Here is a 26,260-nt window from a genome sequence, read left to right as displayed (position 1 = left end):
CTAGGCTAATAATTGATATCCAAAATATCCCAGGTCTTTTCCAGCCTTCCCTCTCAAAATAATGTAAAGTAGCTAATAAAATCACAATTTACTTTTTAATATTGTTCAAAATTTGAGTCAATATAAATTATAACAATTTCGACTTGTATTTTATTTCCAACTGTTGGAAATTTCTTAATCTATTTAATCACCCTACACCACGGTTAGGTATAGTATCTATCATGATCTACACACTTTATTCCTAGATCGCTCACAGAGCCGCATACATAACCCACTATATGTAGACATGTACTATATAATCTACCCAGTGGCGTGGCAAACGGTAATTCCAGAGGCCTTGGCCTCTGAAATTTTTTTTAAATAGCGGGTTGGGTGGTAGCCAGTGGGTCCCCTAGTAAATTTAATTTGATATTCTCAATAGGTAGTCGATAACGATCTGAAATATAACTTGTTATATTACAATAATACATTATTATGCATAAATGCTTGGGACAATTATTGTAACTGGCCTCTGGAAAATTTTTAGTTCGCCACGCCACTGAATCTACCTACCTAAATAAATTTGTATGTCTAGAAGAGTCTAGAAGATTCACAATAAGAAACGCAAACGGCGGCGACCAGTTTCCGTCAGCGGCACACAGGTCGGAAATACAAATTTAGGTGGACAAAATAGAAAAAAAAAAAAAGATAAAAATTAGATATTTAGCACTTAATATTATATCATTACAATAAATAGAACAACATTTAATAGACTCTGGGTTATTATAATAACAATAACCACTTAAAAACGCGATAACTGTAAAACGATTAGAGACAAAATGTACAATATTTACGGTTTATTATGAATATCAATTCATTTCTTCGTCGATTGTGTTCAGAGTGTTTGCTCAATTTTATAAAAGTGTAATTATTATTTTGAAATGGACATCAATACAAATGGTAAGTTTAATTTAAGTTCATACATGTTATTCTAATAAATGCATGGTGTATATATATATTGCATCACTATTAAACATTTTTTTAGTAGTGGTTTTACATTTTGTAAGATATTATTTAAGAAGAGATCTAAAATGATCATATAAAAATATATAGGTATTATTCAAAATCATCTTAGCTTTTCAATGATAATACCTTCAATCAATTTTCTGGTACCTCAAAATATTTTAAAGTCTACTGAACATGATATTGTAAAAGCAACTTATGACTTTCAACATAAAAATGACATCAGTACAGATATAACTAGGCAAATGTTATGTATTAAAAATGTATATAAAGATTCTCTTAAAACAATCCACAGCATAAAAAATCTTTTGCAGTGTCTATTGGAGAATGATGTGGCCTCTATTTACAAAGATATTTTGAGTGCATGTATTATTTTCCTAATATTGTCGGTCACTATAGCAAATGCAGAACGTTCATTTTCCAAATTAAAAATAATTGAAAATTACTTAAGAAACTCCATGCTACAAGATCGGCTTACAAATATAATAAGTATTTTGAACATTGAGCGAAACCGTACGAATGAATTGGATAAAAATAAAATAATTTATGATTTTGCCAACAATAAAGCAAGAAAAAAAAAATTCCTTAAATAATTTGTTGTTTTAAAATATTTTAACTATTATATTATGAATTATGACTGATAACTTATAAGTATTTGTAATTTTTTTTTTTCAATAAATCAATAAATAATTGTATTACTCATTAATGGTTGGTTAGTCTTGACAACATTTATTATAGGTACTGTAAACATTGTTTCAAACTAAAATGTTCCATGGATTTAAAAACTTTTTGAAGTAGAGTGGAAGTTGAAATTATAAGAGAAAGTAGCATAATCATTATTTTGTGGTTTATGATATTTGAATACTATTGTATACCCCCCTCCCATCAAATCATAGCTCATTAATTCATCAATGACTCAACATTTAGACACCACTGTCCGCTGACAATAAGGGGCCTCTAAAATTAACTTGCACCTGGGCCTCAAAATTGTAGTTGCTACTGATCATAGGTATTAGTAATATTATAAAATGGCATTTTACTTAATTTCCATATTATATATATCACGTCTTTTAAAGATTTAATCATTACTAAATTTTTTTTTTTTTTTTTACTCGGAGTTATAACGAAGTGTTTTTGGTGTGATTTAATTGACAGGAGAGTTTTTAAACTACAGTAAAACTCGCTTAAGACGCTCTTTAAGGGACCAGCTCTCTAAAACGTCTTATGCGGGAAAGCGTCTTATGCGGGAATGAAACAAAATGATGTGGTTGAAATATCGAGTTTATTTTTTTATTATTAAACATAATTTAATGAGAAATACACTTAAAAATTAATTATAATTACGATATACATACATACTTATATTTTTGTGCTACTGAATTTAATTTAAAAAAATATTATTATTACATACATATTTTATTATTGTTTATTAAAAAAATGATCTATTTTTGATTGTTTAAGGTTCTGACAATGTGTTTCAGCAAGAAAGTTTTCAATTTTATTAAGACAACCTAACATTTCTTCGGAATTTTCAACACAGAATAATACTTTCCGAATTTCCGATAAATGTTGCAAACCAGTAGTTATTGTAGGAGTAGATACTGGAAAGTCTTGATCTTCTTCTTCTTGATCGTCGTCTTCTTTCTCATTGTCCACTAAGTTCGTATCAGCGATTATTTCATCTAAAGTCCGAGTGCTACTGGTTACGAGTTCATCATCTACTGTTGCATAATCAGCAAAATTTTGCAGAAGCTGAAAGTCCTCTTCTTTTAAAGGTGAGCTATCAGCCTGTTCAGAGTTGTTCAACATACCAAATGCAGCTTTCCGAAAACAGTTTATTATTACATCTGGTTTAATTTCATCCCAAGCGGCACTAACGTAATGTATGGAGTCCAAAACGTTAACTTTAGTTGAAATTTGGTTGGTACTCTCCATGTCTCTCAAGTACCGCTGAACTAACTTTTTTCGGTACTTTTGTTTTATCACTTTAATGATACCCTGATCTAGGGGTTGTAACTTAGATGTAGTATTTGGTGGAAAGAAAACAAGTTTTATATTGGTAGTAGGGATATCTTTAGGGTGAGCCGGACAATTGTCGACGAATAGAATAATTTTTCTCTTTTGTTTACCGAAAAATGCATCTAGCTGTTGAATCCAGTTTATGAATAGTATTCCTGTCATCCAAGCACGACTTTGAGCAAGGTATTCACATGGAAACGTACGAACATTTTTGAAACAGCGAGGAGACCTACTTTTTCCAATGACGACCAACTTCAATTTATGGGTTCCGGTAGAATTTGTACATACTAAAACCGTGAGACGTTCCTTGCTCAACTTTCCACCATGGCATGTCTCATTTTTAAAAACAAAAGACTTATCTGGCATAAGCTTAAAAAACAATCCGAATTCATCAGCGTTGTATACATCGTCAGGAGCATAGTCACGCAGTAATGAAGGCAACACGTTATTTTTCCATGAAGCTATATCATCATTATTAACAGATTCAGCCTCACCTGATATTTGCCGGTACACAATGCTATGCCTACTCCGAAATCTATCCAGCCAACCAGTCGATCCACTAAATTCGGTTAAGTTGAGACGTGCGGCAATCTCCATCGCCTTTTCCGTGATTATACCTCCATTTATTGGATAATTTAAACTACGAGCTTGTTGAAACCACTCCAATAAAATATTTTCCAACTCTTCATACTTCCCGTGTTTTAATTTTTGTCGTTTGCTGCCACCTAACAAGCTGCTTTGTTCTATTTCATGTCTGTTTTTCAATAAAGTTCTTAAAGTGGAAGGAGGTATCCCCAGTTCATTAGCAATATCTTTTTGTTTTTTTTTCTCAGCCAATCCTTCATCGTACTTTTTCAAAATGTTGAGTTTGTCCGAAATCGTTAGCGCTTTACGTTTTATACCACTAGCCATAACGAAATTACGGTTATACACATGCGAACGAACAGCACTTACTAAATCTCATAAGACGATGAAATACAGTAAAACTGTTATAATAAGTAATGATAAAATAGGTATAGCGATAAAATAAAACGATAAGAACACGTATAATACTAAAAATTCTATTTTTATTTTCACAAAACTACTAAAATTTATCGTAATCTGCTGAAAAAAAGAGCGTTTTACCCGATTAGACAGAGAAAAACTGAGCGTCTTAACAGGTGATTTTTACATTGACTAGTATAGGAAATGTCTAGGGACCGACTAAAAACAGCGTCTTATGCGGGAAAGCGTCTTAAGCGAGAGCGTCTTAAGCGAGTTTTACTGTATTATAGTACATGAATATACTTTTAACTATTTTGTTGTATATAAATCTTATTCTATAAAATCGCAAGAAAAACAGCTGATCTATAGGGAATTCATGGAGGATCTCATGGTTGAAAAAATTAAACACCGCTCCGTTTCCCCAGTCCGCCGGACCCATCCCGTCGATTCCCTATAGCGCGACCAATCGCGTACCTTCGCAGCGGCGGCGGCGGTCGGTTTTTAAACGTTTTCGAAAAACGTCACGCTTTTTACGCTGTTTTTCGACTTTTAGACATTTTCACATATAGTTCGTTTGTTTTAAAAGCCGCGTGGTTTGTACGCGATATCGGTCCATAGCCATCGCAATCGACGCCAGCGTAGGTCGTTATTATCGCTTTTCGTTTCGTCTTTTCAATTGCCGTTTGTGCTCTATTTGTTAAGTTTATTTCTTTTGAACCCCGTGAATATGCGGTTTGTACACTTAAAAATTCGCGTTCACGAAATGTCAGTCGGTCTTCGTTCCAACGCACAAGTGCACAATAAATATATACTGTTTTTTTTTGTTTTGTTTTTGATTCAATAAATATTGCATTATGTGATTGTAGACGTATTGTTTGATCCTTAATAACGTAGCTGGTATATTGTTTAACGTAAACACAAATAAATAAATGTATTATTCAAGCATACATAATAACGGTCAGATAAGTGAATAAAATACAATTAAAGTTTAAACAGTGTGTAGAATTATGATACATAGAATATTATATACGATTACATCGACGTATATCGAATATATTGGTTTACGTCGCTCCGTAGACACACAGCTTAATTGTTGAAGTTTTGACCGTGATATGCATCACAAATTGTGGCTCGATAGGTTAGGCGTAGGTTCCCCAAACTTAGGATGATAGGTAGGTCCGGGTTCGAAATCGTCGTAGCTCTGTTCGGGCGGCAACCGACGACTGTACCGTGTATTCAAAGGCACGGCCGCCCGTAAATAGACTATTTTGCATTTTTTTTCACGTTATATTTCATAAATAATATAATAATATACATGTTAATTTTACATTATATATTATGTACCTATATGTTATTTACATTATTAGGAATTTAACACATATTATTTTCTTTAAATTGTCTTTATTTTTCGTAAGTTATTTCAAATGTTGTGTGATTGGGTTTTTGGAAAATACTATTTTTTCTCTTCACTTATAGCAGCTATACTATACATACTAGACTTATTTTCTGCAGCACATTGTTCTCTATTCGACTAAGTCGGATAGCCTACCTGGCTGACGAACTTTAAAGTTAATAGATTTTGACTTTCTAGACACTCCAACACGGTTTTCGACTTTACACTTTTTACATAAGAAAAACTACCGGACATGCGACGGCACATACCTACCATTCAATCCGCCGTAGACGGATTGCTCATTTTGGTTTTGTCTTAAGCCGCGCATACACTAGACCCGAACCGGCCGAACCGACCGAACCGAAAAAAATCAAAATGCCGATTTTATATGTGAGTGCATACACTTGTACCGAACCGATAGCCCGAACCGAAATTCGGGTCGGTTCGGATTTCAACCGTTCAAACATGTTTGAATTTTTCGGCCGAAAATTAGCGGTACTATTCTATGTATAGGTCCTACCTCTTGATTTGAGACGCTAATAAATGAAATATTGTGGTCATATCACATTTGGTGTTTTAATAACATCGTTGTGTACCTATAACCCATTATCTACTATGTCCTAGTATTAAGTACTTTAGATATATCTTAAATCGTGATATTTTAGTATATATGTTTTGAAAACGTGCGTTTTATCTACAATTTTATCAACCGTTTCACATTGGTATTTCGATAATGTAGTCGAACTAACTAAGTATTTTAGTAGTTGTAAATACGTCGCACGTGAGAGTTGCTAAGATGTCATCTATAAAATTTGAAAAAGAAAGACTCATAAGTTTAGTATTTGCGGAAAACCAAATTTGGAATCAAAAACATGACAAATACCATAATAGAGATGAAAAAATTTTAATATGGACACGTATTGCTACAAATCTGGGTACAACAGGTAATGCATTATTTAAACTTATATTAATATTAATTATAAAAAGAAATTTGTTTTGTAATCAAAAGATTAAAGTTATACAATTATAATAATAAATGTAGCTAAATTATCAAAAATAATAATAATAATAAATAATAATACCTATACAATACAAGTAATAATACAATTTTAACATAATACTTAATAGTCATTACTCATTATAGTATTATACCTACAATTAAACTAAACTACTTTTGAACGTTTGCATACTGTTCTTGAAATGAAATCGATCCTATAGGACTAATAAAATAATTTTTTAATGTATCTCTTACGAAAGTCGCCAAGTTTGAACTCCGATTAAATGGTCTTATTACATTTGTCCTTACATTTTTTTCATTTCTATCGTTTTCATACGAACTCGCAGCAGATATTAGTGTTTGTGCACATGGTTGCCCTTCTTTATCTATTATAAGGTTATGTAAAAGACAAATACACTGAACTATTTTAATTGCATTGTCTACTGTTGTTTCAATGGGTTTATGCAAGAGTCTCCATTTTGATACCATAATTCCAAAAGCATTTTCTACACATCTACGGGCACGAGCATGACGATAATTATAAATACGTTCTTCTTTTGATAATAGTCGTTTAGAAAAGGGTTTCATAATATTATGTTTTAATGGATAAGCGTCATCACCTAACATAAAAAACGGTACTTCTACAGATGTTCCCTCCAAATTAGATGATTTTGGTAGATTATTTTCATTATTTATAAAAGTTGACAAAGTTGATGATGCATATGTTCCTCCGTCGCTTTGTTTTCCGTACGCTCCAACATCAACAAATATAAATTTATAATTGGCATCAGATACACCTTGTAGTACGATGGAAAAAAAATGTTTATAATTATAATACATAGTCCCAGAGTGAGTAGGACTTCGTAAACGTATATGTTTTCCGTCTATACAGCCAATACAATGTGGGAAGTTCCATTTCACATTAAATTCATTTGCTATACTTAAAAAATCTTCTGGAGTTGGAATAGATAAATGTGTTGTCGATAGTCTATTCCATATTGCGTCACATACTTCATATACAATTGCACCAACCGTAGTATTATGCATTTTAAAGCAAAGTGAAATACAGTGTTGTGAAATACTTATTGGTAATGCAATTTTACTGCCGTTCATTTTGCAATCAGCTCTACTGAACGACAAATGAAGTTCGACAACAACGACGATAGCCGACAACCATGTGAGTATTAAATATTGTGTGAAACGGCCCTTATAATTTTAAACAATTTCATTTAATATTAGACTCTTATTGGTGCGAATTAAAATCCTGGGCTATACACGGCTTATTCCTCGACGTTTTCCGTCGAATTAAAAATGCAATGAATTATATCGGAGTAGGTGTACACGACAGATGCGTTACCTACGCCGCCATACGCGTGCCAATAATATTTTTGGGCCATCTCTTGACAAAAGAATATATATATTTTATTTGATTTTTATAATTTTTCGCGAAATATCATTTATTCCGTTAACATACGTGCAGAATGCTCTTGGATTTTTATTTTAAGGCCTCAATTACAAAATGTCGGGTGTGCCGGGACGCCAGAACCCCCCGTGCGCACGCCTATTGCATATGTACGCCGCGCTTTAATCGCGAAACGCTATGTCCTAACTGAATCCGTTTTTAACGCACATCACGCGTCATTTCGCGCGTGTTAGACAAAGACAGGAAATAACACACATATGCCATGCCCTTTCACATGGACGCGTATCATACGCGTCCATGTGAATGGGCCATAAGGTTCATTTACTATTCACACAATGACAAATATTTGCCAATATTATTTATTGCACTCTTTCCTAAATTTTACTACTTAAAATATTAAAAATATTACATAAACATATGTATGTTATTTAGTTATCATTTATGTGCCGCACGATTACGAAAAATAACTTGTTGCTACCTTCTGCTTTGTGATGGTTGATAACACATGGCCACTGAAGTGTGTAAGTATTTGTTTTTGATTATGGTTAATAAACGTTTTAGTAATAACGTTTTAGTAATAATTCATTACATTCCAATTTAGGATCGTCGGGCTGCGGTGTTGTGCGTTGCTGACGATGCATGCCTCAATACCATACTGGACAAAAAACTTGGCATACGAACCCACAGGAACAAAACACCACAATTCCATTTCAAAAATGCTGATTTTACAATCATTGAAAGACAAAAACTAATTTATGTCAATTTTTGTACAAAACCAGTCCCATATACAATAGTCGCACACGATCGGTTTGACGAAGTTAATGGTAATTTATAGTGATATTTATATATTTTTTTTTGTAATCTTAATTTAATGTGTTTAAATTAGGTGCAAAGGTAGTGGCAATTAGACCCATAAATAAAAATATTGTATTGTTTGAGTTGTGCGGTCAACTCTATGCGGTGAGCGACCACTTTTTAATACCTGGGGTGAATGACTTCTCAACGGTCACTTCATGTATTAATGACAAGGACCTAATGTTCCTCGGTCCAGTATCCTTCGTTAATCATGATTGTAGTCCAAATGTCCAATGGCATAGTCGAAGCAAATCACTGTCTTGTGTCAAGACAATAAAAAACATACAAACAAATGAAGAAATATTAGTGTCCTATGGACCCCACTTTTTTGGTACAAATAATATTGAATGTAAATGTAAAACCTGCGAAACTAATTGCAGGGGATTTTTCTCAGTAAAAGAATGTAAGCACTTATATTTGCAGCATGATGCTCAAATTCATTTCAACATCTACACCAGTAGCATTTTTTTGATTACATTATATTTGTTTATTACAGCAGTAACTATGGATCTCATTCAGCAGGATGCAGTGGCACAGCCAATTGGTATAAACTCACTTACTATAAAGAAACGTGATAATCAGAATATTGTGAATGATGACGACAATGATGATGACAGAAGCAGTCCTAGCAATTTCAATACCAATACAGGTAATAACAATGCTCACCTAAGCTTTTTGTTTATGTCATTTATGTGATTGTAGGTGGCAAAATTTATTATAAAATAATTTTTCAAATTTATGATATGTTATCATACATATGCAGCATGATGCTACAGTATGTCCCAACATTAAATTCAAATATCTACACCAGTAGTATTTTTTTGATTACATTATATTTGTTTATTACAGCAGTAACTATGGATCTCATTCAGCAGGATGCAGTGGCACAGCCAATTGGTATAAACTCACTTACTATAAAGAAACGTGATAATCAGAATATTGTGAATGATGACGACAATGATGATGACAGAAGCAGTCCTAGCAATTTCAATACCAATACAGGTAATAACAATGCTCACCTAAGCTTTTTGTTTATGTCATTTATGTGATTGTAGGTGGCAAAATTTATTATAAAATAATTTTTCAAATTTATGATATGTTATCATACATATGCAGCATGATGCTACAGTATGTCCCAACATTAAATTCAAATATCTACACCAGTAGTATTTTTTTGATTACATTATATTTGTTTATTACAGCAGTAACTATGGATCTCATTCAGCAGGATGCAGTGGCACAGCCAATTGGTATAAACTCACTTACTATAAAGAAACGTGATAATCAGAATATTGTGAATGATGACGACAATGATGATGACAGAAGCAGTCCTAGCAATTTCAATACCAATACAGGTAATAACAATGCTCACCTAAGCTTTTTGTTTATGTCATTTATGTGATTGTAGGTGGCAAAATTTATTATAAAATAATTTTTCAAATTTATGATATGTTATCATACATATGCAGCATGATGCTACAGTATGTCCCAACATTAAATTCAAATATCTACACCAGTAGCATTTTTTTGATTACATTATATTTGTTTATTACAGCAGTAACTATGGATCTCATTCAGCAGGATGCAGTGGCACAGCCAATTGGTATAAACTCACTTACTTTAAAGAAACGTGATAATCAGAATATTGTGAATGATGACGACAATGATGGTGACAGTGACACTAGTGATGGTGACAATGGCGACGACGATGATGATGATGATAGAAGCAATCCTAGCAATTTCAATACCAATACAGGTAATGACAATGTTCACCTAAGCTTTTTGTTTATGTCATTTATGCAGTGTTGGGTAAATTACTTTTAAAAAGTAATGAAATTACGTTACTCGTTACTTCAAATATTTTTATTTAAACTACATTTGCGTTACCTAAAATAATTTTTATCACGTTACATTACTTTTTTATTTATTAAGTAGTGCGTTACAAATAGCGTTACTTTTTTTTATAATTTTTTTTTTGAACCATATTCAATTCATATATCAATCAATTATTATGTAAAGGTAGGTGCTATATTTTACAATCATTTCCCTAGTGGTAATAGACCTATACAAATGTACAATCATCTCACCTATATGGCTATATGACGTATGAGTCGTAAGTCATAAATCATAAATTATTTTTATTAAATTTTATTTTTAAACTGAACTCTTTTCTTTCTGCTAATAAAGAGATAACATTTATTCGTGAAATGTTTAGTAATATTGTAAACTATTATCAGAGTCAAAAATAAATATAATTGATTTTTAATTTTTCTGGGATATCCTATCGCCTTGTTTTTGTAATACATTCAAAACTATTATTTTAATAACGCGGAAAATAACGCGTTAGTGCGTTACTTCATAGACATTATTTTATAAAAGTAATTTTGTTACAACTGCGTTACTTCAATTAAAATGTAATGAAATTACTGCTGCGTTACTGAAAAAGTAATTGCGTTACAGTAATTTGTAATTTGCGTTACGTTACTACCCAACACTGCATTTATGTGATTGTAGGGGGCAAAATTTATTATAAAATAATTTTTCAAATTTATGATATATTATCATACATATGCTGCATGATGCTACAATATGTCCCAACATTAAATTCAAATATCTATACCAGTAGCATTGTTTTGATTACATTATATTTTTTTATTACAGCAGTAAGCATGGATCTCATCCAGCAGGATGCAGTGACACAGCCAACTGGGATAGACAATGGCGACGACGATGATGATGATGATAGAAGTAGTCCTATCGATATTACAGCACTAAGTATGGACCTCATCCTGCAAAATTCATTCAAACACCGAACTGAGGAGGAAATATTTGATGATAGCGTGAACAGTGACATTGATGATGATGATGATATCAGTGATTGTACCAATTATAATGGTAATAACAATGCTCACTGTATATTTTATTTTTATGGAAGCATCATTTGGATTTTTTTCATTTCCAGTTAATGCATACCAATGTGACCAATGTGACAGAAATTTCAAATTTCGATCATGGTTTAAGAATCACAAGACCACCCACGTTGCAGTGGGCGAACATCAGTGCAACTATTGTCCAAAAAAATTCAAAAGACGAGATAATTTAAAACGGCATTTCTTAAGCCACTTTGGTGGTGTAAATTACGACTGTACCCTATGTGGTCAGCCGTTTCATTTAAAATTTAATTTGTCAACACATATAAAAATGAAGCATTCTGTGGTCGATTTGCACAAGTGTACCCATTGCGAAATGACTTTTAAAGACATACGAAATAAACGGTACCATGAAAATGTTAAACATAATAATGTGTAATTGGTAATGGATGTATTTACACTTAAGAAAGTGCCTAAACCTAAATCTGGACAAGGATTCACACCACAATCCTCAAAATGGCCATATTTTAATCAGTTGTTATTTTTGAAAGATAATATGACACCTAGAAATACAGCGACCAATATACCTCGAGACCCTATAATTCCCACACTCGACGATTCTGATAATAACAGCGAACTTGATTTAACTGATGAAGATGAACATGTTGAACAAAATGAACACGAAGATGAAGAAGTTGGGTTGAATAATATTCCTAATGTGCAAAGTACAACACCTCAATATAGGAAACATTCGAAACGTAAATCGTATCAAACAGAAGCAATAGAAATCGAACGGAAAAAAATAAAACTGTTTGAAGAACGTCTTAAAACGAAAAAGAATGCTGATAGTGATGAAGATTACCACTTTTTAACGAGTTTGTTGCCAAGTTTTAAAAAAATGGATTCATTAAAAAAGATGAAAGTTAGAATGGAAGTACTCAGTATTATCACCAAAACGCTTGAATCGGAAGAAATGACACCTAGCAGAAGTTCCAGTGCATCTGGCTATTCAGATTATACGCAACAACCATATAAAAATTATGAAAAATCATCTGTTGTTCAAGATTGCCAATATTCGTACACTAATTTATAAATAATAGTTACAAACGAGTGTCAATAATTAATATAAAGTTATGTAAATGTACAATATGTTTAATAATAATAGTATTTTAAATAATAAGTTATAATAAAAGTTAATATAGTCTATAATTCTGATTATAGTAGTTACAGTAATTTACAATATTTTTTTTCTCTTTGAATATTTAAATACCTATATTTTATTTAAAAATTAATATTTATATATTTGATAAATTTTTAAATTTTAAATTAATAAAATTAAAATAACTTTACCTGAGAGTAACAGCTAATTTTTCTTCGGGCTCAATGCAGCGTCTAAAATTTGAATATTTTGTCAAATCGTTTTTTATGGCATTTAAAATATATTCAAACGTTGATATATCCATACGAAAGTAATTATAAAATTTTGATGGGTAATTTTTTATAACAGTGCACACATTTTGAAATTCGCCACTATCATCTCGTTGTTGCCAAAGTTCATGCACCCAATATCTTTTCCGTGATTTGAAGATCGGGCTCTCTAATAAAAATGAATCCCATTCATCATCTGAAGAACTATTATATTCCATATTTTTTACAACTGCACACCATGCGATGCATTCGTCAACTGTCGAAAACTGATTGTAGAAGATACAATATATGGTTTACTCTAGTTATTATCACAAGTCACGACATAATATGATTATTTAATTATCTATTTAGCTATTAACTTTGTTTTCGGAACGAAAATTCGGGGACACTCAATGCAGCTATACCCGAAAAACTTCGGACCGAATATTTTTCGGTTCGGTCGGTCCGGCCGGTTCGGGTCTAGTGTATGCGCGGCTTTAGACGGTGATGACTGACTTCCTTAATGTTGTGGTCAGATTACGTCCAATTAAAAAAAATGTAATTGGTGGGAATAGAACAATGTTGGGGGGCAGTATGAAGTTGGCCCCCCAAGTTATAAACAGTCATAACGTTAATATTTTATTTTTAAATATAATTTTTTAAATTGTAATAATTAATCATTTGAATTTCTATTTAGATTTGTTTCATCCAATCAAGCTTTATTTTCATGAGTATAATTTTTTTATCAAATATAGATTTTTTATATAATATGTTAAAATAATATTTTTTATTGCGGTTGTTTTATTTATATTTATACTTGTTTTATTTGAATTAGATGTTCTAATCAATCAAAAATGTTTGATTAAATATAGATTTTTTTTAATGAAGTTCGATTTAAAATAAAATCTATATTTAATTTTCAATCAATATTTGATAAAAACTATATTGAATAAACATTTTTTTATTAAATATAGCTTTATTTGGAATATAGTTTTTTTTTATCAAATATGGATTTCTTCATCTAGCTTACGATTATTTGTGTATATCTCTAGGAGGTCAGCCAGTAACCTCGTACCCAAATTTTTGCATGAGAGCTGTTCAGGATACACTGTCAACAGGCTTGCATGAGAGGATTGCCGTGTCATCGGCGTAAGTAGCTATCAGTGTATTTTCGGAGTTGGGAATGTCGGCTGTGTAAGTGTTGTAGAGGTCTGGTAAATAGTGATAAATCACTTCCTTGAGGAGATTAAATTATTATAACTATAGAATGTAGTCATCGATGTTTGAATAGATAAATAACGTCAAATAAATAAATAATATAAATATACATAAATAATTAGAATTTGATATAATATGTATTTAGATATGATAAAAATTATATATAAAAAACAATTTTTTTTTTATTTTTTTATTTTATGAACTATTACCCTCAAAAGGAAGAGGACAAAGCTTACGAACTGCTCTAGATAATTCTTTCCCTTTTAATAATATAGTAACTACCCGATTGACACCGTCGGCACCAATCTGGACGCTGGAATATAGATTTTTTTTATCAAATATGGATTTCTTAATCGCAGCTTACGATTATTTGTGTTGAATTTATTTTTTATTAAAAATGGATATATGTCAATAGCTAGTTGATAAATTAAATTTAAAAGATATTTCTATATTAGCCCAGTCTTATGATGGGGCTAGTGTCATGTCTGGTAAAAGAAATGGTGTTCAAGTCAAATTACAAGTTCAACACCCACAAGCAATTTATATTCATTGTATCGCTCATAGAGTCAATATAGATGTTGTTGACATGTGCAAAAATATAGAGGTATACTTTTCTACCTACCATTATTGTAATTATGGTAAAACATCTAATATTTTTATAATTTTCAGTATGCAAAACATTTCTTTAAGTTTTTTTTTCAAAATAGTGAGTTTCTTAAGGAAAAAATAACAAATTTTAGGAAATAGCATAATAATAAACATACTCATATACGCTTCGCTACATACAAATGTAATTTATTATTTTCTCCAAAATATGTGACCGTTGATTTTGAGATATCAATACATAAAGCTATCGTAGAAATATGGCCACTCAAAAATTATCGGCTGTATATTTCATCTAACCCAATATTGGTTTCGTCAAGTCCAAAGCTTAGGATTGGTTAGTGAATATAAAAACGATTTTTCAGATATCGGAAACTGGATAAAATATACTTTTGGATTGTTATTTTTGAACCCTGGAGATGTTGAAGATTTAATGTCAATATGTAAATAAAAATCATAATTATACGGAGATGTGATGCACTGTAAGGTACGGTTTCGTTTCTAGTCGACTGCACGCACTGTTCGTACAAAAACTTATGCAGCCGGGTTTGTTCATGCAACGGCGCACGAGCTGCGTGCGGTCGACAGCAGCGACTGGTCATAGGACTATAGTGCGGTCCACGAAAAGTAGGCCGCGATCGTCACGCGCCTACCGGCCGATTTACGGTACGGGTTTCTAAACTTCTTACCGCCCAATATAATTTCAAATCATCTAATGTAGGTACAATAAAATGTAAAAAAAAAATATCATATTAAAGTAAACATTAGACTATATTATTACATATTTTTTTTTTACACTTTTTATAGTAAAATAAATCAAAAATAAATATATATTTACAAATAGTTGAAAAGTCGTCGTCGTAATAAAAATTAATAAGGTAATTCGTCATCGTCGTTTTCGTCTTCATCAGTCGAACTGTCATCAGGATTTATTGTAAGTATGATGGGCTCTAATATTTCATCCCTTAACCCTTCCTTTATGAAATCTGCATCTTGGAGTTTATTGCAATGTTCGCCACACTTTTTCCAAGTCTCTTTAGTTATCTCATCTAAGGCATTATTTACCAACACTTCAACATCTCTTATTTTGAAAGTGCTGTATTTTTTGGCGACTTCACCCTTGACTTGCGCCCAAATCAGCTCAATTGGGTTGTACTGACATTGGTAAGGTGGAAGTCTTACCACTTCATGACCCATTTGTAACGCGACTTCATCAAGCTTATATTTATTTCTCTAGGTATGGCCATTTTAACTTTTTCACGTAGTTCACACAATGTTTCTACCGGTGAATATGAAATGAATTTTTTTTCAAGCCATTTTTGAATATCTGCCTTTCGCGCGTTTGCTCTAGGATAATCTTCGGCTATCACAGAATGGTAGGAAGCATTGTCCATTACCACAACAGACGGTTCTTCTAAACTGGCCAACATTTCAACAAACCATTTTTCAAAAATGTCCGCGTTCATTTGCGAATGATAGTCTTCCGTACTACCCGATTTACATCGAAAGACCAATTTTGAATTGTTCACAAATCCAAATGAAGGTGAACCAGCGTAGCATACAATGAGTCGAGAACCCTTTCCAATTGGTACTTTGAGTCCTTCGGTGTTTTCTGGATTTTGCCATATATAACCTTGCGTATGGTTAAGGTTTACCCATGTTTCGTCTAGGTAAACTACCGGCCTTGTGTCATTATTCTGTCTCAATTCGTACATTTTTCTTAAAAATTTTACCCGGCAAGCAACGATATCATTTCTTTCCATCAGAAATCTACGCCCAACATTACACTTCTTGTTCTTGAAGTTCAAATTGTGTAAAATACGTTTAACTGACGTTTTTGAGCCAGGCTAACATTTTTACGGTCGTCGGAAAATCACCTTTATTATAAAAACTATGTATAGTTCTTCTGACAACTTCGTTGATAAAATCGTCAACAGAACTCATTACTTTTACACGTTTATAACTTTTCCTAGGTGATTTCAAAGCAATTTCGTTAGAAGGTCCGACTTCTAGTTCCTTTTTTGCTTCAGAACAAACTTTTTTTACACAAGCGAGACTTATGCCACATGCTTTAGCAGTCACATCACGGGTATTTTTTAATAGTACAATGCAGTCCACTGCTGCGACCGTCCATAATATTTCTCCCACCCATACACGCAACTAGGAAGATTTTTCCGGGGGGTTTATCAGCAGTACAAACTATGATAATTATTATTTTATAGTAAAAAAGTTGAAAAATTGGTGAGGCTACGGATAAAAATGAGGGGGGCTATGCTCCCACCTCATTCAAAAAATGAGTTCTTCTCGAGACTTCAACTTTATTTAGTTAACTTATATACTCATCTATTGATAATATTTTAAGATGTCGACCCATGTCAAATGTACCTCTTCAATGAATCTCCAACGGATGTATACCATTTGAATTAATTGTACTATGTTTGTATTAATTATTAATATTATCCTATAGTCTATAGCATCCATAGTGTATATTATAATAGTTCTACACGTTTCTCGTAGAGAGAATCCAATATTCAAAATTCATAAATTTATATACTGAAATAAAATGTTATATAATATCATTGAACAATAATAATAAGATATTGGCCATCAAGGTTAGGTTACCTGTTGTTTTTATTTTTAACTTATTTGGAAATAAATAGTTATTATACAATTTTATAAAAATTAATAACTTATAATATGTCAAAATATCTGGTCTATTCTTATAATACGCAACAAATAATATTGGTGGGTAGCGAAAATTCCCGTACGCATTACATTTAATTATTTATACCTGTCCTAATAAAAATTAATTTTTCGGGAGATGACGAATCAAAGTTATGTGAGGTTATATCAAATCATCCAGCATTGTACGATTATGGCAAAACGGATTTTAAAGATGTTATGTTGAAGGACAACATTTGGAAGGAAATTGATAGTTCATTTATTGGGAAAACTGGTAAGTATTGTACTTGTATAGTTATTATATTGGCATATTTTAACTTGTATTATTATATTATTTACATTTAATTACAAGGTTTATACAAGGTTTCTCATAATTAGATAACCATCACAATTAATAAAATAATAACAAATGGAATTCAAATAAAAAGGTGGTCAAGCGGGTGACGCTCTGATGTTCAGTAGTCAAGTAGATTAAATTTGAATTCAATGATTATAAAAAATCGCAACTAGCGGTATAAATATAAATTTTAAATTTTTTTCACATTTTGGTCGAAAAAGCTTACACAATATTAAGTATTAAACCAGTGGCGTATTTAAGGGAAAAGATGGAACATTTGGCCCGAGGACTGGGTGACGTAGACGTGCCAAACGAATGATGGAACGGAACGTCACCTGTCGAAATGGTTCTTAAATGGTCACGATGGGTCATTTTGTCATTATGATAATCTGATAACTTATCTGATATTTATCTATGGAATAATTAAATATGATATTTATGAAAATGTGTTGTGTCTGTTCGACTGTTCCGTTCGCCTGTTCGCCATACAATCGTTATTCGTACACTTGCGACTTGCAACTGATTTATCATCCGGTATTCCCGTACACGCTATTTTATATACGCGCCATTGTGCCGTCATCAATTCATCACACAGTCGTCGTGTATAGCATTATTTTGTACTCGTGCGAAATTCTTCAGTTGTTGTAATTGCTGTTACAGGTAAATAATAATCTTACCTTTTAACTACCATGTCCAATTTATTGAGTCAATGGTTAAAACTCAAAGATGTTGACAATGATCCTGACAATAACAGCAAAAAAAATGAAAAATAACACTATGACAAATATAAGCGCACCAACATCTACAAGTTCATCATCGCTGAATACACCAGTAACTAGTATTTCATCTGGTAGTGACACTACCACATTTAATTTAGATATAGCAAACTTTTTAAAAGAATCTAACATTAGTATAACTGACCATGACCGTGCTGTATTGATAAAATCGAGTAATATACCTGATATTGATTTTGTTTATCCATTTTCTATACATTCCAAAAAAGGCAAAGAAGAAAAAAGGTACCTAAGTAAAATTTATTTTGAGAAATATAAATGGTTGACATATTCTAAAAAGATGTCTGGATTGTTTTGTAAATATTGTGTTTTGTTTAGTGATAAAGGTGGTCGATATAAAACTATTCAATTATTCAAATTTGTTTCTAAACCACTTCAAAAATATGCCAAGCTCCTAGGTAAAGACGGAGATCTAGAAGTTCATAGTAGAAACCATTATCATGTAGCTTGTGTTGAAGTTGCAGATAATTGTATGACTACTTTTAATAATCCAAAAAAGGAAGTTATAAATTTGATAAATACCAAGAGAAAAAAACAAGTTAAAGAAAACCGGAATCGTTTGAAACCTATTGTGGAGTCTATTATATTTTTAGGTTGACAAAATATTCCCTTTCGGGGTCACTGTGATCACGGTAATTTTTTTGAAAGTGATCTCGAAAAAAATTCTATAGTCAATAAAGGTACCTTGCGTGAACTTCTACATTACCGAATCAATTCTGGGGATTCAATTCTAGAAAAGCATTTGAAAACTACACATTCTAAAGCTACATATATCAGTCCTGTTGTTCAGAATGAACTAATTGATTGTTGTAGAACAATTGTAACAGAAATCATTTTAAAAGAAATAAAAGAATCAAAATTCTATTCCGTTATTTTTGATGAAACTACTGACATTAGTCATTCATCTCAAATGAGTTTGGTTATACGATACGTAGGTACATAAAGCAGTTGTAAAAGAAAATTTTATTGCCTTTATCGATTGTCATGCATATGTTTACAATACAGATACAGAAAAAAACTTAGAACCAAAATTAAATGGTGAAGTTTTGGGTGACGCAGTAATTTCATTATTACAACAATTTGATTTAGATCTTAAATACTGCGTGGACATTGGAACAGACGGTTGTTTGGTTATGGTATCGTTAGTGCGAGGAGCTGTGCAAAAAATTCAATCATATGCCAAAAATGCTATCCATTGCCTATGTGCAAATCATGCATTGAATCTCTCTATCTCAAAATCATCATCAGTCCAAAGTATTAGGAACAGCGTAGGATCAATGAAAGAAATAATAGAGTTTTTCAATTGTTCATCTAAAAGAAATTTTATCTTAAAAACTGTCCTGGATGGTCAGCCTCGTTTACAAAATGTATGTGAGACCCGCTGGATAGAACGCCATGACAGTGTTATGATATTTAAAAAATCTATACCCTATACGATTTTGATGCTTTAACTAAAATTTCTGAATGGAATGAACTTGTCTCTTCATCCAAAGCTAAAAGTTTATTAACAGCTATGTGCAGTTGCGAATTTATAATCGCAATTCAATGTTTATCAAATATTTTATGTGTGACAGCTCCAATGAGTCGTATTCTTCAAGGCATAAATAATGATGTGTAATGTGCTAAAAACTGTATTGACGATGTTATTTCAAATTTAGAAAATAAACGTAATAATTGCCAATCAATATTTGAAGAGATATTTAAAGAATGCGAAGAGTTAATGATTGAATTGGATATTGACGTTAAAGTGCCTAGATTATCAAAAAAACAAACCAACCGTCCTAATCATCCGGCAAAAACAACAGAAGAATATTATCGAGTTTCTGTTTATATACCATTACTTGATAGCATTATTGAAGATTTAAAATCACGGTTCTTGAGTAAAGAAAATAAGTTGTTATTGAATCTATGCCTGTTAGTTCCACGATATTTTGTAGATATTACTAGTGAAGATTTTAAAAAAAATAATTGAGGCTGCCACAAAATTATATAATTTCAATGAAACAGAACTCGATGATAAATTGGAACTACAGACAGAATTGGAACTATGGAAAACAAAATGGCAGGGTGTAAAAAATGAAGGTACCTAATATCAATATTAATTTCTAGATAGATCTTGTATATTCTATAATTTGTTGAATATTTTTTTTTTCAGGCCACGAACTTTTTCAAGACGCTTTATTATCAATTGATAACTGCAATTCTATTATATTCCCTAATGTGCACAAATTATTATATATAATCGCAGAGGCCTATTAGTGTTGCTTCTGCTGAACGCAGCTTCTCTACACTTAGAAGGTATGAATGCATGTGTTAATTAAAAAGCAATATTATTTACATATTTGATATACAGTGAAGTCGCGATAACTCAAAGTTGAATGGGGATACAATTTTACTTTGAAATGTGTATTAGTAGAGATATTTTACTCGAATTTAGGGTAAATGAAGTTCTAGGGGAATAAAAAAAAAATCAAGTGTTTCGAGTTATCACAACTCGACTGTATAAAGCCTTACTAACAACCTTGAAACAAATGTTTTCATTATTCGGAAATCGGAATGTGGCATATGCTTAATTGCTCTGTATTTAGTTTTTAGTAATAGTGTCACATTCTCTCTTTGTTATTTTCCTTTACTACTCTCCTCCTTACTTTACTTCACGTCCACTTTTAGGCTTTTCCACTTCTTTTATTTATGTCCTTATATTAGTCATATCTCCTACTTTATATTATTTTGTCAATAGGTTAAAAACTTGGCTGAGATCAAAAATGGGCCAGGATCGGCTTACAGGGTTGGCATTATTAAACATTCATAGATCAATAGAAATAAATGTTGATGATGAAATTGATCGATTCACAAATCTTAAAAAAAGAAATATAGATTTTGTTTTGTAAATAAAAATTCTTTAATAAAAGTGCTTAAATAAATAATAAAAATGCTTTGTTGTTTATATGTCTAAAAAAAATGTTTTTAATTGGTGGGGACGGTTTACTCCTCTTAATATCGCCCCCCCCCCCTAGGTGAAGTGTCAAATACACCACTGTATTAAACACACTTACAGTTTTGAAATATACAACTCTATTGACCACGAAAAAAGGATGTCAGAGAGAAAATAAATAGTGCTACTTAAACGTATGACAAAAATTGTAAAAATAATATGGTTAATAAATATACTGATGTCAGGAAATTCCCAAAAATAATATTTTTAAAAAAGTTATTACGTTCTAAATTAATTTACTCAAACAAATAATGATATTTAAGAAAATTATAAAAAATAAACTGCTTGACTTAGATAAAAGTTTTTACCATCATTCTTATAATCAGATTTACAAAACGGCTCTTTCAAATTGTCCCAAAAAATTTAAATCAAGTTTAAAATTTTAGGTTATAAGCGAGCGATGAAAGTATTGATTTTATAATGATGTGAGATTTTTAATTTTAATTTTTTGTTTCTGTCATTGCTGTTTAAGGCAGTAAAACTGCTTTGATTTTCTTCAACGGTATCTTGTTCGATAGGAAAGTGAATCTAGTTGGTTTTTCGGGAGGTAAAAATTTTAAATTCCCAGTAATATTCAAAAGCACCGGGATAAACAAAAAAAATTAAAGAAAACCAGGAATTTTTACGCAAAATCAATTTTTGATAGATTCGATTTTGGTTTTTGGTGTAATTCTAAAAAACAAATGACTGTAGAAACATGAAATTTTTACAGGTTGTTTATATAAACATTTTCTTTAAAAATTTTAAGATAATTTGATTTGTTTTGAACTGTATACAAACATCCTCAGTTACAATTGTTTTTAGTTTTTTTTTCGAACATCTTCGGTTTCAATTCTTTTAGTTTTTTTATCTATGAATGTCAATAAAGTGTTATTTGTTGGGTAAATAAGCTTGAAAATTTTATACAAGGCTCCCATTTATATTGTTACAATGACATTTGAAAATATTAAAAATCCAGTCTCAATTTTTTTTTATAAGCATTTAAAGTTCAAATGTTGACAATTTTTTTGAAATTTAAAATTTAATAATTGTTTTGTAGTTAAAAATATATAAAATGTTCATCTTTTTGTTGAAAATCGAAAATTTTAATCAAGGTTCAACAACAAATAGGTTATGTATATATTACTTTATTCACAATAATATCATCAAATATATTTTGTAATATCATAGCTATGACTGACTGACCGTCTTCGCTCAGAATCGTTTTTCTTAAACAATGATATTATATCATTGAATTCAAATTTAACTAAATCCATTACAGTGACCCACTTGTAACCTACTGTACAGCAGAGTGACATCCACTTGCCCACCTTTTTTTATTTTTATTATTATAAAATAAAAATATATTTTTTATATATTACAATTTGTGTAACGCAAATGACTATAAATTTATAGGTATATAAAAATGTATTAAAAATATTGATTGGAATAAAAGATTTTTCATCACTGATTAACCAGTTTGATTATGTTACACTTAGTTATGTTTTTTTTTGTTTTTACTTTATTCTCTCGTTTTGTATTACATTTTTTAAGTCATTTCGTTTATATATTATAATGTTATAAGAAACTCTCACTCCTTAGCACAAGCTTTTAGTTTTTTAGAAGTGAGTCAAAATAATTCATTCTTACTTTGTTCTATTACTTTCTTGTATCACTGAAAATTTATATTGGCAAAATAAACTTATTATTATTATTATAGTATCGTATACTTTTGAGGCGTTTTTCCTAAAACATCATGTTTGTTGATAAATAAGTTTTTATAATATTAGGTATTTTTATATTTTTTATCTACATTTGGTAATTGTAAATATATTTAACTTAACCAAATACGTATTATAAAAAATGTATTCCTTGTGATATTTAATTTTTTTATTAATATAGAAGAAGATTGTAGAAAGATGTGGCGATCTATAAGAGACCATTACAAGCGTCTTAAAAGAGAGGGGAAATTAGGAACCGGGTCTACTGATCGCAAAACGAAGATTTGGCCCCTGCTTACCAATTTATCATTTCTTACCCAGTTACCCATGTATCGGAAGAAAGAAGGTCAATTTAAAAGTATTGAAAAAAATTATATTTAACTAGAGTATTATATTACTATTAAATTAATTTTTACTTTTTTTACAGATCTTTATCTAATATTCCTGATATTTATCATCTATATAGAACAAGAAGATGAAGAAATTAATATAATTGATAACGATGATGCTTTGACTGAGAACCAAAATATTACGGACTTGAGTACCTACGTCTTATAATGATGGTTCTCAACAAACAGTACATTCACCTCACACAAGTCTAACTCCTAAAACAAATAAAACAAAAATTGACAAGGTCTCTGATTTATTAATGCAGAATAAATATGCAAGACTGAAGCTAATCGAGATATTAAACAACAACAAGAAGATGTATGGTAAGGAAGATGATGTAGACGTTTTTTAAAAGTGTAAATACGTTCCTTTTAACAAATTTCCATTCATGTCCATTCATTTCATCCATAAGGCAACGAGTTAAAAAGTTAATTTTTATACTTTCTAGAAGAACATTTGAACAATGGTCCAAAAATGTCATATTATACTAGCCCTGTCGTTCAAAATGCCTGACAAGTCAAAAATTGTGCAATGAGTTAATGCTGCTGACTGTTTTTTTTTAATAGAGGACGATATTACAGACATTGCAAGAATTGAGTACCTATGTTGGGAACCCTTGGCTGAAGTATTAAGAATGCACTATGCATTAGGATATTTTAGCCATGTGTAGTAAACCGACGACAGTTTACTATTATTTTTATTATTCAACTATTTGTCACTTCACTATAAATTAAACCTCGTACCACGCCTGGTTGTTGTTGCAAGTCTCCAGATTCTGAGAATCACAAATAATCCGGTACCTATCCAACTCAAGGATTTGGCAACAACATTCACACCTGCGTCGGTACTCGTTACTCCTTCGCCGGTGCTCTTCCGATCCACCTCCTAAGTCGATACCGTGTACCTAATCGTTAAGGGAGACTTGGTATATATACGAGTCTCCATCCATAGCAGAATTAGAATTAGTCCCATAGCCCTACATGTAGTACTTACCGGGTCGTAGAGTCCGCGCACTCTACATCGCCGCCAGACTAAGTACATTCCCAGTAATCTTACGTAGATTTAACTAGTTCTCGGGCAGTAACTTAACGTGCTGTCCACAAATTTTTATAACATTTATTATAACAAATTACTTTATCTTATTAAATAAACTATTATAACTAATTGTTGAAACCTGTGACTTGAACCTCTGTCAATACAAATCCTACCACATACAGCAACGTCGTCACAACTCAAAAATATAAGCGTTAGTGAGGGATCACTACACATGTAAGCATAATGTATTTTACGTTTTTTTTTATTATTCTCATTACGACGCAATCGCTGGTGTATGTATTCTGTTATACAGTCGTAAAAAGCCAGTGATTCTGTTAATGTAAGTCTATTTTATTTTATAACGGTGTTTTGGGACTAATAAATAAGTAAACTTCTTAAAACGATTTGTTTTGTGTTTAATATTCCTTAAGTGCAAACTTGACCCAGGATCACTCGCGCGTTTTATTTTACGCGATTGTTCGCGTGTTAGATTTTGTCTAACTATATGTCAATTTACTTATTTACATTGAAATACAATATCCATTTTTATATAATTTACATTTATTGCATTATAAATTAAAGACAGTATATGAGAGATAATTTTGACACCTCAACAATTAATAATATAATTTATATAATAATTAATAATAGATAGATTCAAAATAGATAAATGAAAAACCGAAAATTATAAATGCATACAAAAATTTTAAATATATTAATTATCAGAATATTGAGGATTATTACAAATGAGGCAAATTAAGTTGGTTGATGCAGTATGTTCCTTACAAATTGGTTTGGAGCAGAGGCTACGTTGATGTTGTGTAAATCTATTTTTACGTATTGGACAGTGGCGGATTTAACGGTCGTTTAGTCGACAAATGCCGACGAGGCCCCCTCCTTAATTGTGTACTGAGGCCCACCTAAATTATGTAATTAGAGAAATATTAAAGATTTTATGTTTGTAGATATTATCTACTGAATGCAAATTATCCATGTAGTATGTTTTTTGAAACACATATTATAGATCTAGTGGTATATTCTTAACAAAAATTATTACTTTTTAAATATTTTAATTATACCATTAAAATATTCAAAAAAAATATTAAGGTTAAGCAGAGCACAAGGAACAATTGAAAATGCTTTTGGCATACTAGTGTGGAAGTTCTCGTATTATCAGTAGAGAACCTCCAACGTCGTCGCTACTTGCGTAACCACGACGAACTTAACTCTAAGAAAAAACGACAAACGTTTGATTTGGAATAAAATACTTTTTATTTTTATGAGAGGTCGGTCGAGATTTACAGTACGTCGCGACGTTGAGTCGAGTGCAACAAGAAAAGTGGCGGTCGGTCACGATGAACTTGTTACGGGATATATTACGAGAAAGATGCGAGTCGGCGGCAGAGAGCGAGAGCGTAGGGTGATGCGTTACGTAAGGACGAAAACTGAACTGGGTGAAGAGGCCGAGACAGGCGGCCGCCGAGTCACGGTAATCGCCGTCTGCCGGGAATCATTGTGACCAACCGTTTACATGATGATCGACGCTGGGAGGTAGT

The 26,260-nt window shown here is 31.5% G+C and overlaps 3 protein-coding genes and 2 pseudogenes across 3 annotated transcripts; 2 read left to right on the top strand and 3 right to left on the bottom strand.

Annotated features, from left to right (window-relative positions):
• Nucleotides 1-3,933, bottom strand: LOC132949929 (tigger transposable element-derived protein 4-like). Its single transcript, XM_061021056.1, has 2 exons — nucleotides 2,551-3,933; nucleotides 1-72 (listed from the first exon to the last, which is right to left on the bottom strand). Exons 1-2 carry the CDS (start codon nucleotides 3,931-3,933, stop codon nucleotides 1-3), a joined length of 1,455 nt encoding a protein of 484 aa, XP_060877039.1.
• Nucleotides 3,934-6,566: 2,633 nt separating this feature from the next.
• LOC132949920 (putative nuclease HARBI1) lies at nucleotides 6,567-7,508 on the bottom strand. Its single transcript, XM_061021046.1, has one exon. It carries the CDS (start codon nucleotides 7,506-7,508, stop codon nucleotides 6,567-6,569), a length of 942 nt encoding a protein of 313 aa, XP_060877029.1.
• An 8,133-nt stretch (nucleotides 7,509-15,641) lies between these two features.
• On the bottom strand, nucleotides 15,642-16,486 carry LOC132949910 (uncharacterized). The gene is made up of 2 exons (XM_061021033.1): nucleotides 16,055-16,486; nucleotides 15,642-16,004 (listed from the first exon to the last, which is right to left on the bottom strand). Exons 1-2 carry the CDS (start codon nucleotides 16,484-16,486, stop codon nucleotides 15,642-15,644), a joined length of 795 nt encoding a protein of 264 aa, XP_060877016.1.
• A 2,030-nt stretch (nucleotides 16,487-18,516) lies between these two features.
• Nucleotides 18,517-20,035, top strand: LOC132949901 (52 kDa repressor of the inhibitor of the protein kinase-like; annotated as a pseudogene).
• A 62-nt stretch (nucleotides 20,036-20,097) lies between these two features.
• On the top strand, nucleotides 20,098-21,475 carry LOC132949894 (zinc finger MYM-type protein 1-like; annotated as a pseudogene).
• The last annotated feature ends 4,785 nt before the right edge of the window (nucleotides 21,476-26,260 follow it).

Source organism: Metopolophium dirhodum, chromosome 1, assembly GCF_019925205.1.
Source record: "Metopolophium dirhodum isolate CAU chromosome 1, ASM1992520v1, whole genome shotgun sequence".
Lineage (NCBI taxonomy): Eukaryota > Metazoa > Arthropoda > Insecta > Hemiptera > Aphididae > Metopolophium > Metopolophium dirhodum.
This window is presented reverse-complemented; position numbering and strand designations above follow the sequence as displayed.